This window comes from Podarcis melisellensis (assembly GCF_964234715.1).
Source record: "Podarcis melisellensis genome assembly, chromosome: 5".
Taxonomy (NCBI): Eukaryota; Metazoa; Chordata; class Lepidosauria; order Squamata; family Lacertidae; genus Podarcis; species Podarcis melisellensis.
This window is the reverse complement of record NC_138537.1, coordinates 307,671-321,070: the sequence shown is the minus strand read 5'-3', so window position 1 is coordinate 321,070 and position 13,400 is coordinate 307,671. Positions and strand designations below refer to the sequence as shown.

The 13,400-nt window shown below is 52.7% G+C and overlaps 1 protein-coding gene across 5 annotated transcripts in view; it reads right to left on the bottom strand.

Annotated features, from left to right (window-relative positions):
* ACAP2 (ArfGAP with coiled-coil, ankyrin repeat and PH domains 2) overlaps nucleotides 1–9,701 on the bottom strand; it is a 29,230-nt gene extending 19,529 nt beyond the window's left edge. For 4 of the 5 annotated variants that reach the window (XM_081910924.1, XM_081910926.1, XM_081910928.1 and 1 more), the window contains exons 1-4: nucleotides 9,562–9,701; nucleotides 2,803–2,860; nucleotides 2,131–2,250; nucleotides 1,615–1,668 (exon numbers count right to left, since the gene is read on the bottom strand). In XM_081910924.1, the coding sequence (XP_081767050.1) occupies nucleotides 1,615–1,668; nucleotides 2,131–2,250; nucleotides 2,803–2,860; nucleotides 9,562–9,614 (285 nt within the window). In that variant the 5' untranslated portion in view covers nucleotides 9,615–9,701. Of the gene's footprint in view, nucleotides 1–1,614; nucleotides 1,669–2,130; nucleotides 2,314–2,802; nucleotides 2,861–9,561 lie in introns of all 5 variants that reach the window. The other variant, XM_081910927.1, reaches the window with a different exon arrangement.
* Between the last annotated feature and the right edge of the window lie 3,699 nt (nucleotides 9,702–13,400).

Sequence of the window (13,400 nt, the reverse complement as noted above, 5' to 3'; positions counted from 1 at the left end):
CTGCGCAACTATTTTTCAGCACACAGTATCAATGTTCACCTTCACGGCTGGCTCCATGAGCCTTGGAGGGCTTTAGGCAGTCGGCTTTAGCTCTGGACTGTGACCCCCACCCCTCCCCACTGCCTCATTTTCTTTAGCATCATTTGACGCTCTCTCTTTAGCATTTGCTACTGTAGGATTATAATGCCATAAGCCACCCTTTCAGTGACCAAAAGACAGGACAGGAATAGTTTTATGACTCAACAGACCAGCCAGAGAAAGGCCTCTCCCCACCAACGACAACCAGTTCTGATGCAGCAGCCCAGTGAACCCCCAACCCAAACCCACCCTGCCAGTACTGCCTCCCCCCCCCATGCCCAACGCTCTGCAAGCTGCTCAAGGGGAGGAGCCCCACATTCGAGGCTTCCCAAGGCCTCTCCTCACTCCTCCCATGGCTGCCAGGCACTTCCCTGCTTCCAATGGAGCCCCTTCAGCTGGACCCACATCTTTCAGCTGACTGAATGGCAAAAAAGAGAAAAGAACATAAAGCCCCCACCTTTCCTGAGTCCTGGATTTCCCCTTCCCAAATGGGATCAGAAACGGAAGGCAGGCGCAACAGGAGTGAGGCTGCAAGGGGGGGGCAAAGCACCTGCCGGAGGAGCAACTGCAGCCCTGCGCTGAACCCCTGGGCCCACCTGGCTCCCTCCCTTGGCCTCTGCCTCAAAGGCCACACACTGCACACCCCTCCACTTGGCTTAGCAAGAAGGGCCCCAACCCACAGCCTCCTAAACAGGCCCAGAAGGAAAGTTATTGCGCCGGGGCCAAGAAGGCTTCCCTCGGACCACAGCTTGCGTGCAGGACGCCCCAGGCAGGAACCCCCCACCGCATGCCCTCTCAGCTTTGGAGAAGCGCTGCCAGGACTCTCTGGATGCCTCTTGCTCCAAGACACCTTCAGTCTCCCCACTGAAGTTCTTCCTGCCTTTCCCCGCTAGCGCTGCCCTGTGCCTTCCACAAGGGGGCACTGAGAGATGGAAACTTGGGGTTTCCAGGCTCCAGAGTCCTGCTCTGGGACTGCGCAAACAAGCCGCAAAAATGTCGAGGGGAGGGAGAAGAGCCCCTCACTTCCTTGCATCTCTCTTCTTTCCCCCCATGCCTGGAAGATGCATGGTGGACGCTTCCTTCTTTCGCTGCAGCTGAAAGAAACAGCCACACCATTGGGCAGGCTGCCACGAGGCTGCAGGAGTCATCTCTGACAAAGCCTCTGTGTTAAGGAGGCTAGAAATTAAGATGTGCAAGGCCCCACACAGACTCCGGCTGCAGATTCACCCCCATGCCTGACAGAGGGAGGGAGGCAGAGTTTCCAGATGGCCAGCCAAGGCAACCGGGAGAGAGTGCCAAGAGCTGCGATGTTCCAGGAAGCTGGAACAACCGAGTCATACACGCTCCATCGGGACTTCAAAACACACATTTTTTTAATAAAGAGAGAGAGAGAGATTTTAAATCTATTAAGGAGGCATTTCATTTCTAAGTGTCTTGGAGTGTCCTCAAAACACAGGGAAGAAAAACTTTCACATCTTTATCAAGCAGCTTTCTAAATCCATAGAGGAGAAAAGCGGAGCTACTTCTGAAACTTACAGTGTGGTAATTGATCATCTCTTGAAGGCTGTCGGAGAACTTCGTCAAGCTGGTCTGCAAAGGGGGGGGGGGGCAGGGAGAAGAAGCAACAAGGCCAGCCAGATTATTCCTGCCCAGGGAAAAGCAGGGAAGCCCCTCTCCCAAACGGGACAGCAGAGACAGCAGAGACAGGGGGCCGGGATTCTGCTCTTGAAAACATTCCTCTTCTCCAACTTCTCTCAAGGGGTCAGCATGAACTAACAGATATATTTACCATTTAAAGGCTGAAGAGCCAAGTATGCTTAGTTTAAGGAGATGAAAGCAACAGATATTTAATGGGGAGCCCATTTAAGTTCCTACACTCTCTTAGGAACAGCTCCTCCCTGGATGGGCTGTAGATTCCACACACACCCCCGCCCCCTCCCACACTCAGGCGCCCAGGCGGGCAGCCCCCCCCCCCCAGTTCCCCAGGCGAGGGGAAGCTCTAGACTCCAGAATATGGAACTCCTCTGAGCCCACTTGGCAGGGGGCACTTACCTCCACAAGGGCATCCTTGCTGGAATACTGAGCCAGGTCCTGAATGCCATGGATGAACTGCTTGTTTGCCAGGCAGAAGGCCTTCCCTGTGTCGATCATCGCAATGCAAAGCTTCACTAACTGAAAGAGAAACAGCAGAGTCTTCCTATCTCAGGGCTGCAGTCGTCTCTCAACATATCTACTCTGCAGCAAAGAACAGCAAATGCCCTTTTCCTCCAACATCTGGCTGACCACCTTGGCAGATGAAAATGCTGGATGGGACAGACCCTGCTGGCCTGTTGCTGGATCCGGCCAAAGGGACTCCATCTAGTCCAGTCTCCTGCTCTCACAGGGGCCATTCAGATGCCCCCCCCCATGAGAAGCACACCAGCAGGACGTGAGCACAACGGCAGCCACTCTGCCCACCTGCGATTTCCAGAAACTAGTTGTGTTCCGCATGGCAATGCCCACCTCAATAGTTGACTGGCAGTTAGTTGACCCCCTGGTTCCAGGAGCAGAACTGGCTTCAACTAGGAGTTGGGCCTAAAGGGTGGCATTCAATATCCCCCTTCCACTAGTGCAAGGATTTACGCTTACCCAACAGAACATTGCTTCTCCCTCCCCAAACCTTCTCTTAAGGGACCCTCTGAGGAGCAAGATGGGGGTGGAACTGCCCAGGTGATGTTTGCTCACCTTGTCCAGCTTCTGCTCTAGCTCTGTTACATCTCCTTCCACATCTTCCAGAGCAGCCCTGTGAGGAGAAACAGACTGAGATGTCACACCCTCCAGACTCCCTGGGAAAGTCGTCCGTTGCTAACAGAAGACCCACCACACACAAAGCAGCCAGTTCAACTTCAGAAAGGCTTACAGTGGATCTCTCTGGAGGGGTTTGAGGGATGCGGGTGCTCCATCCTGGCACAAGCAAGAGGCCCAGGGTGGAGGAGGACTGTGTAGCAGAGGGAGACACCCTGCACTCGGCCCCTGGAAGTCCCTGGGTTTTCAGTGGCACTGGCTTCCCCATTTAGGTCTGGCCAGATTCCCATTGTTTGCACGCCAACTCTGAGAAGGAGAAGGCTTCGGTGTCAACAACTGCAGCCAAGCACTCAGGGCTGCTTGCAAAATGAGTCGCCTCTCAGAGGATGCCTCCACAGAGCAGAGTCAACAGCAACTGCCAATGCCAGGTGGGACCTCAATTTGCCACCGGGTGCCACAGAAACACTCTCCCCACTCCAGGCATGACGCTGCCAAACCCGTTTGTGGAAAAGGGCTCTCCTGCCATTTAGGAGGGAGGGTGACTACCTTTTTTTAAAAAATTGCCTTTTCGATGCCCCTTTCACACAGAGCCCTTTGCCCACACTCTGATCTCCATGAAGCTGTAGGATCGGTGTGAGGAAGGCAGCCAGTGGGCAGAGGCACCCAGGAAAGTCTCTTCACACACACACACACACACACACACACTGCAGCTGGGACGCACAGTCTAGCTGCAGGGGACCACACAGCGGGGAAACAGCTGACAGGCTCTGCAGCTGCGGGTCAGAGGGGACGAAAGCCATGAAGCAAAGGGTCATTCCTCCCTTCTCACTGTTTCCATTGGGGAGGAGGCTGGGAAAGAGGCAAAGTGTTCATTTGGGTCTAAGCTGCAAAACAGGCCCTCTCCAGCAAATCCAGCAAAGGTTGCTGACTCAGATTATTCCTAGCCATCAGCAGCCTGCCAGAAAGTGAATGTTATTCACTTGGCTCCTTTGAGAAAGCACCATGCAAAGAGACTGCCCCGGACACAGGCCAGCCGCGATGCACAGACCCCCACCTGGCTGAGCGGGGATGCTTCTGGCAGAAGCACCAACCTGCAGGTGCCTCTTGCCTGGCATCAACAAGAGTGACGAGGCCCAGGCCGGCCTGACCCACAACTGTTTGTGCTCTCCCTCAAGGACCAGTGGCATCCAGAAGGGCTGGAGCCCATTGAACAACCAACTGGAGCAGATGGACCCACAAGCAGTACCAGGAACCAACGGAGGACATCCCAGACACGTGAAAGGAGGGTTCTGAGGGTGATGCCAGCCATGCCTTGGCCACATTTCTTTACTTACAGAAGGGGGTGAGGGCATCTTCAGTAGGAAAGCAGTGCTTGGGTAAGTTTAAAAATCCTCTTTAGCCAGCACCTGCCTGAATGGCTTTTTGCAGATGGAAAGCCAGAGGAACTGCCTGCTGAGGAGAGGGGAGCAGGCGTTTCCAAGAGAAAGGCAGTCCCTGGCTCTGCCATCCCACCCTCTCCCTTGGCTGCTTTTCCTGCAACAAATGGAGCAGGCCGGCAAGGAGGCTCAACTTTTTCTGCCACCAGGATTCCCCAATGGGCAGAATGTTTTAGAAATTTTACTTAGGACCCTGATACCCTGCTTTGTCCTCCCAATAGGCTCACAAAACACCTTACAAAAGATGTGCCCAATTAAAAAACGGAGAAAGGGCCCAGTAAGAGCTGAATGCTATACCCTGGCAGGCAAGGGGGAGAGGCTGGGAAGGGTGCCCCCCCCCCAGTGAGGGCAGCTACTGATGCCCCTGCGGGCAAGGGGGGGGCAGGCAGGTTGTCCAGCCCCTGGGCTGCTCTGCTCCATCCCACCCTGGTTCTCCATCCCCTGCCCCCTGGCTAGGAACAGAGGCCCCAACCCTTTTCAGGCGCAGCATCCAGGGAGCAAGCCTCAAGCGAAGGGCAAACAGTGGGGTCAAGGGGGTGGCAGGAGCTCCAGCACCAACAAACCAGAGAAACCCAATCCAAGACTGGAGGAGCAGCCAAGGACGAGACACCGCACAAACCGATGTAATTGTAACAAATGCCGCAGCAACGGAGGCATCAGGAGGGAGACTGGCCTGTGACACTCCACAGAAAACTGCCGGGGAACGCAAGGTCTGTCCGGAAATCCTCCAGTTCACCCCCTCAGTCAGGAATCAAACTGAAAGTCGCCCCATGCTTGCTCCTCTAACTGTATTTCATTTGATTATGTACGCAATAAAGAGCAACCTGAGTGAACTGAACACAGAGCCTCTGCCATGGAAAAGGGTCCCCAATGCAGGTCATTATTGCTCCATCTCTGAAGGGAGCAGAGAACGGTCAGGGAAGCCCCGTCTCTCCTCCTCAAGGACTTTCTCATAAGCAGAGATATCCGGCTGCCAGAAGTCAGCTTCCTCTCAGAAAGAAAGGAGAGCCAAGTGTCAAGCGCCCAGGGGTCAGAACCTGTCCACCCACAGCGCCTGCTTTGCACGCAGGTCCAGCCTCCATCCTCAATGGCACCTCCAGGTGGGGCTGGGAAAAAGCCTCCCTGCCAGAGACCTTGGAGAGCTGCTGCCAGCCAGAGTCAACAGCACTGAGCTCAGTGGTCTAGCTCAGGAGAAGGCAGCTTCCCGTGCTCCTAACATGCGTTTAAACCCCAGCCTCTGCTTGGGAGATCTTTCTTAGTCTTCGTGGCTGCCCTGTGTGCTTTAAATGTTTGCCAAATGAAAACACTGCATCTGAAGCACTAAGGCAGCTCGTGATATAGGTGGGGTTGGGGGAGGGCACTGCCAAATGGGGCACAGAGAGACACCTTGCATGTGAGTGTATCGAGGGTCGGCATTCTGCAAAACGGTCTATCCTATTTGCAGGGCTTCAGCAACCGACTGCAAAGCCACCTCCGTTTCCAGCCGTGCAGAGGAGTGGCTGGATGATGTGCTGGCAGTCAAGCAGCCTCCTTCTTCCCTTGGGGCCCCAAGAGCACAAGGACACACTGGCAGCACCCACAGCATTATGGAGCAGAAGCTCTGTCCCTTTAACCAAGAAACTGCTCCAGATTGTGTGAGTTAGGTTCTTAGGGTTAGTGTACCCTCCTTAGTTTCCAAATATGGGACTTACCTGATGCCTCTAAAAAAAAATCTGTTTGTATTTGTTAATTTCTTTCTTTGAAAACAGTAAAGCACATTTACAAAAAAAGAAGAAGAAGAGGGTCTATCTTTGGGAGTAAAGGCTTGGATCCCAAGGCAAGTTAACTTAAGTAGTTCTTGGCAGAAAACACTTCTGCTTCCGCCTACCGCACCTCCCAGAAAAGTCTCCCCTGAGGGCTTAGAGCCCCTCGTGAAGACAGTGGTGGGCACCAACTGGGCAGGCTTTAAAAGAGGGCAAGACAAATGCAGGGAGAAGAGCGCTACCCAAAGCTGCAGGGATTCACAGAATGGATTTCGCTGCAAGTTAAAATAGCTTATGCTTCTGAAAATGCCTATAAGATTGTCTTTGCTGTCTGTTGGGCTAGCAGAGGGACAGGGAACTTTTGTCCCTCCAGATGTTGTCGAGAAAACAACTCCCCTCACTGCCATCGGCCATCCTGAGGGTCACTATTTGGAGGGTCACAGCCCCCCCCCCCCGCTGAACTAGAGCACAAAAGGCAAGTGACACATTACAAAGCCTCCGCTCCCTCTGCCTTACAGCTGTGGCAGATTAAATACTGCTTTCCAGTGCTTTGAAGAAGCATTTTCCTCCTCCTTACAATCCAAACAAAAGTTTGCTGACGCGTTGCTCTGTAGCAACACTGGTTAGGGTTTGATGCTTGGAGCCCCTCCCTGAAACAACTTCTGCATTTGACATCCGTCATTTGCACAACTGGGTCAACTTGAGGCCTGTTCTCTTGTCTAGTTTCACTGGTCACTGTCAGAAGGAAACTGAGGTTATGCCCCGCGAAGCCTGGAAGGAGACTGCAAAATTCCTAGCTGAATCCAGTTTTGTGGTGCCTGAGATTTCTCCAGCCTCATCAACAGACCAAGAGGGCTGTATCCAGATAGGAGAGACTATGGTTTATTAAGATGAGAAGAAGGCTGAGTAAGCCTTGGACTCACACAAGACCCCTCCTCCTCTTCCAGCGCTACCACAAGGAGCTCGAACTTCCAATTTCTGATTAAACACAGCTTGTAACATCATCTAGATCTGACAAATGGTAGCTTATCTTAACTATGGTTTCCTTCAAACAAACCAACTTCAAGTACAGGTTACAAAGCAGACTTGTTTCAAAAAACTGTAGTCTGTCAGGTTCAGATGCCATGCGAAAGTGGTTCATTGAAACCTGAAGCCAGATTGGGAGAAGGTACAGGAATGAATGTGCCTGGGGCTGGCATCTTTCACAATAAACCAGAGTTTATCATGGCATAGCAACACAGCATCTCTACTATGCCTGCCTTATTCTGCAAATCTCCAAGCACTTGGCAAAAATAACCCTCTCAGCCCTTTTTTCTTCCTCCATTTCAGCTACACATTCAAGGAGTCTTAAAACTTGGAGACCATTTTCCCTGTCAGTTACCCATCTGAACCGTTTCTCTGTTAACTTTACACAAAGAATCACACCTGCAGAGCAGAAGCCCTGAGAAGCCCGCCCTGTGAACAGCTTTGTATCTTTGCTTCTCTGTATCCAGGTAAAATGACAGCAAGACAGAAATCTCTATTCATTTGGCAAACGCGAGCAGCAAAAGGAACCATTTTAAAGGACAGCTAAACTTGATCAGCTCCAGATTCCAAGAATTACATACTGAAGTGGGTAGAAATCTGGCAGGAAACCACCCGCCGGTTTGCAGAATAAGCCAGCTCTTGCATGGGTGTTTCCTTCTAGCTTTCCTTCCAAGCTCCAGGCTGTGACCCATCTAAGACAACCTCCATGACCAGAAGAGCCACTGTGGTCCAGTCTGGCAAGGGAGGGATCAAACATCTCATAAGCACACAGCAGTACAGGAAGGGTGGGTACACCCTGCAAGTTAAGGGTAGAAATGTCTCCATAACAGCCAACACATCGGCTCTGTGAAGGCACCCTGCTACTTACGGGGGGATGCAGTCTAACTAAGGCTTCGCCTGCATCAATATATCCAAGCAGCCGACATAAAAGCCCTGCACTGGGGGCCACGGTCCCTTATTCACATCTGGGGGTGGCTTCTGCTGCACAGGTCTCCCTCCAGCCACTGTGGCTACTTCCTATCCTGCTTTCCTTGTCATGATAGTCACTGACTGAAAAGCCACATGTTGAAAAGTGGATTCAATGACAGTGCAATGGAAGAACGTCTTTCATAGATGAGCCCTGGAGAGGCCAGCATTACAAATCCCATTGTGTAGATGGGAAACACTGAAGGTGAGGAAAGAGTGGCAGGGATGCCCGAGGCAACTAGAGAAAAGAAACCATCAAGATGCCTAAATAAATGATGGAATCACCATGGCGGGATGTATCTGAGGCCACTAGCCAATCAGGCAGTAGGAGATTGAAGGGACAAGGTTCTTGTTGCCTTCCAGCATTTGGATATAGGGCTAACAGTTGTTCTTTCCCCTATATTTCAAAGCTTCTGAAGAGGCAGACCACAAACTGAGGACACACCAGGTGCTTTTACCAGAGGCTCAAAAATGGACGAAAACAAGATCAGGTAGAGTTGGCTGGTTGGTGTGCGAGACCCCCACACCGCTTACTGTGGGTTGGTTGAGATGGGTAACACAGATTTGTGTCTGTTCCGGTCTATTTCTTGCGTGCATTCCAGAGCAGCTGAGCTCAAGATGAATGCTGCTTGTGAAAGTCAAAACACACAAACAAACCAACAAACCATCCACAGAAACACCCACTCTAACTTAGCAAATACAGTCTAACACATACGAAAGAGTCACATGTCCATCAGAACATTTGAGCATTAGGAGAGGTCAATGATTCCTACAAGTTTTATATTGACAAAAGGATCCACCACTTATTTGGATGCTTCTCATTTGCACCCTGATGTTGAATGCCCTCCAGGTTTGGGAGACAAAGTCTTAACCACAGGACCATAAAAGGCACCCAGGCCATTCTTGGTACTCAGCCTGTGCATGCCTGGATCCAAGTGAGCATTGATGCCCCAAGGATCTGGTGTCGGCTACAAGGTCCTCCTGAGCCCCAAAGCCCAGCTGGGCGTGGCCAAATGTGGCAAGGGAGGCCCCCATCTGCTTCATGGCCTCTTCTCCCCCAAGGAGCCCCTGGCCTGGGACAATCTCCGCCCCGCTCCCTGAAGGTCTGCCACAGGCTCGGGCTGCCTCAGAGGGGAAGCCGAGGAGGAGGCTGCCCCCTCTGCCCCCTCTGCCCCCGCCGGAGGACGAGCCTGAAGAGCGGGCATCCCCAACCTCGCCCCTCCAGCTCTTTGGGGACTACTGCTCCCATCCTCCCCAGCTAGCAGGACCAGGGGTCAGGGATGCTGGGAGTTGCAGTCCCGAAACTGCTGGAGGGCCGAGGTTGGGGGAGGCTGCTGAAGAGGAAGGGCGGAACCAGAGAAGGTGGAGAGGGGCCCGAGAGGCTGTCCCCGGCGGAGGGAGCCCTGTGGCGGGGAGCAGGGCGGCGGGCTCTCCTCCCTTCAGCCGCGACTCCTGCCCTGCTGCCCCCCCCCCGGCAGCTCCTCGGGGGCCTCCCCCCCCCCGGGCCCGGACTCCGCCCCCCTCCGGACCTGAAGCGGGGCGAGTCCTTGAGGCACTCCTCGAACTCCACGGCGACCCTCATGGCTGCCTCCCCGCCGCCGCTCCTTCCTTCCTTCTTCTCTCCCTCAGGGACTCGGCTCGGCTCTGCCGGGGGGGGGGGGCGAGGCGAGAGGGGGCGGGGCGCAGGACGGGCGGAGAGGGGGGCGGAGCCCAGCCCAGCGCCCCACCCGCAGACCAATCGGCACAGGCGGCGCTGCGCACGAGCCAATGGCTGCCGGCGGCAGGGGTCTCTTCCGCAGGCCGCCTCCGAAGGGGCAGCTCCCCGAGCCAATGGGAAGGGAGAGTGCGGGCTGCGAGCGCCAATCCCGGCTTGCCAAAGCGCTTTCCTCGGCTTCCTCCACCCGCCCCGCTCTCGATAAGGGGCAGCCCGGAGAGCCAATAGCGCTCGTCCATAACGCGCGCCGCCCTCGCGTCCTGCGTGAGCCAATCGGGAGCAGGAAGAGCCGCGTCGGGAGGGGGCGGGCCCCGTTGCTTAGCAGCCGAGCGGAACGCCTCTCGGAGCGACGTAGGCAGAACAGGAGCCCCGCCCCCTTTCAGGACGGCGGCTGAGAAGAGGCGGAGGGAGCCGAGCCCGGGCCGGAGGGAGGCCGGAGGCGGCCCTCAGCTCGGAAGGGAAGGGGGCCGCTGCTTTTTGTGTTGAATATATGCGAGATGGTAATTGATGGACCTCATAGGTATCAAAGAACCTTTTATTGAGGGTGAAAGAGGAGAGCGCAAAATATGGTCTGAAGCTCAACATCAAAAAAACGAAGATCATGGCCACTGGTCCCATCGCCTCCTGGCAAATAGAAGGGGAAGAAATGGAGGCAGTGAGAGATTTTACTTTCTTGGGCTCCATGATCACTGCAGATGGTGAGAGCAGCCACAAAGTTAAAAGACGCCTGCTTCTTGGGAGAAAAGCAATGACAAACCTGGACAGCATCTTGAGAAGTAGAGACATCACCTTGCTGACAAAGGTCCGTATAGTAAAAGCTCTGGTTTTCCCAGTAGTGATGTATGGAAGTGAGAGCTGGACCATCAAGAAGGCTGATCGCCGAAGAATTGATGCTTTTGAATTCTGGTGCTGGAGGAGACTCTTAAGGAGACTCCCATGGACTGCAAGAAGATCAAACCTATCCATTCTGAAGGAAATCAGCCCTGAGGGCTCACTGGAAGGACAGATCCTGAAGCTGAGGCTCCAAGACTTTGGCCACCTCATGAGAAGAGAAGACTCCCTGGAAAAGACCCTGATGCTGGGAAAGATGGAGGGCACAAGGAGAAGGGAACAACAGAGGATGAGATGGTGGGACAGTGTTCTCGAAGCTACCAGCATGAGTTTGACCAAACTGCAGGAGGCAGTGGATGACAGGAGTGCCTGGCGGGCTCTGGTCCAGGGGGTCACAAAGAGTCAGACACGACTAAACGACTAAACAACAACAAATTGATGGACCTACAGTAATAGGTCTCTAAAGCCATTTGCACATGTTGCCAGACAACCAGTCCATCCATGCAGAATGTAGGCACCCTGTATATAGAAAGGAGCAAAGCAGTCATATTTTTGGGAGCAGGCTAGCAGGCAGGGCCCATGACTTACATCCTAGGAGCTGACACAACACAAAACACTGTTGCTGGATGGGGGGGGGGGAGAGAGTGGGGCCCTAAGCTATAGCTTATTTAGATTATACATACTGTATTTTTCGCCCTATAGGACGCACTTTTTCCCCTCCAAAAATGAAGGGGAAATGTGTGTGCGTCCTATGGGGCGAATGCAGGCTTTCGCTGAAGCCTGGAGAGCGAGAGGGGTCGGTGCCCACTGACCCCTCTCGCTCTCCAGGCTTCAGGAAGCTATCCGCAAGCCTTGGGAGCCTGGCCTGAATTCCCACTGGGCTCCCTAGGCTTGCGGATAGCAGCCTGCATCCTGAAGCCTGTGGCGCACTGAGCAGCCCCAGCCCCGCGCCTGGGGGAGATTTTTTTTTCTTTATTCCCCCCCCCCCCAACTAGGTGCACCCTGTGGGGCAAAAAATATGGTAAATCCAGCACTGGGAATCAGCATCATTAAATCCATCATGGCGCCATTATGCTGGGCGGCTGAGCAACACAAGAAATGCAAAATGAAACCACCAAACACATCAGGTCTAAAGACAAGCCCCCCTTTCCCCCACCCATTAATCCAGATTACAACAGGACGTGGGGGTTGGCTTCCCACCTCGCCAGCCTTGAACAAATCGTGCTCAGCCCCTTCCTCTGCTACAAAACAGAGTCCTTCCAGACACAGCGCAACTGAACTGCGGAACTCCCTCCCACAGAAGGCTGCCAAGGCCACCGACCTCAATGGCTTGAAAAGATGAAGATTAGACCATTTTACCGAGAGGGCTATGGGTGGCTCTTAGGCACAGCGGCTCTGCTCTTCCTTTGCAGTTTGAGGCCAGCAGTGCTTCTGAATGTCAGTTTCTGGAAAGCACAGCAAGGGCCTCTTGTGCTCAGATCCTGCTGGCTGGTTTCCTATTAAGGGCTGCTGTGAGAACAGGATGCTGGACTTGATGGGCCACTGGCCAGCAGTCTCATGCTCTCATGTATCCCTTCCCCTGCCTTTCCAACCCCAAATCACCAGTCATGGTTGAACTCCCAACTGCCCCAGACTAATGGTCAGGGATTTGGGGAGCTGTAGTGTAACGTTATACTGCCCCCAACCCTCCTTGCCATCAAAGACCCAAATATTCACCTGCAGCGGACTCAATAAGCTTTGGGGAAAGCATTTTGTTTGTTTCAGACCAGGATTTATATACAGTAGTACCTTGGTTTACGAACGTAATCCGTTCTGGAAGTCATTCTTAAACCAAAGCGTTCTTAAACCAAGGCATGCTTTCCCATAGCAGCAGGGAAATTTACAAAAGGAACACACTCAATAGGAAGCGGAACATGTTCTGCTTCCAAGGCAAAGTTCACAAACCAAAACACCTACTTCCGGGTTTGCAGCGTTCTTAATCCAAGTTGTTCATAAACTAAGCTGTTCTTAAACAAAGGTATCACTGTATAGTTAAACTGCAACTTACACACATTTTATTTCTAAGAAAGAAAGAAAGAAAGAAAGAAAGAAAGAAAGAAAGAAAGAAAGAAAGAAAGAAAGAAAGAAAGAAAGAAAGAAAGAAAGAAAAGGGGCAGGAGTCCAGAAAAAAAGCCTTTGTTTTCAATGGTGGGACTGCCAATGTTTTGACTATATGCAATTTTGGCTTCAGGCATGATCCCTGGAAAGTAGGTTGAGAGCTTACCATACATGATTCTACTTCAGAAAAGACAGTTGGCTCCTCCATTATTTACCTTGCAATAGTATGACCTCTCATCTTAAAAAATAAAATTAAACATGGTTAAAAAACCATGGCACTCTGTTGGGAAACCTCTTTCCACCTTTTTGGAGAGTTTGGTTCAAAGTCCACCAGGGTCCAACTTCTCCCCCCGCCCCACAAAGGAGAACAACAGGAAACATCCCCTTTGGCTGCAGCCTCAGCAGCTGAACGAATGCAAAAATACATACAGTTAAATTAAGAACTTTATTCTAAATACCAAACAACCCAAAACACACTCTGACATTGCATAGAGCTCCTGCAGTTGCATCCTGGTGACGGCAGTGACAGTGAGCAAATGAAGCAGGAAGAGCCTGGTGAAGGTATCCCACAGCTGAACATTCTGCTGGCAACTCTTTGCGCCTTCGTTTGCGGTGTCCCTCCAGCAGAGAAAAGGAAGGAGGAAGCAGCCCCTCCAGAGGCTGCCCTGAGGGTTCTCTTTTTGACTTTGTGGGTTCAACACAGGAAGGGCAGTCAACAATTGATGT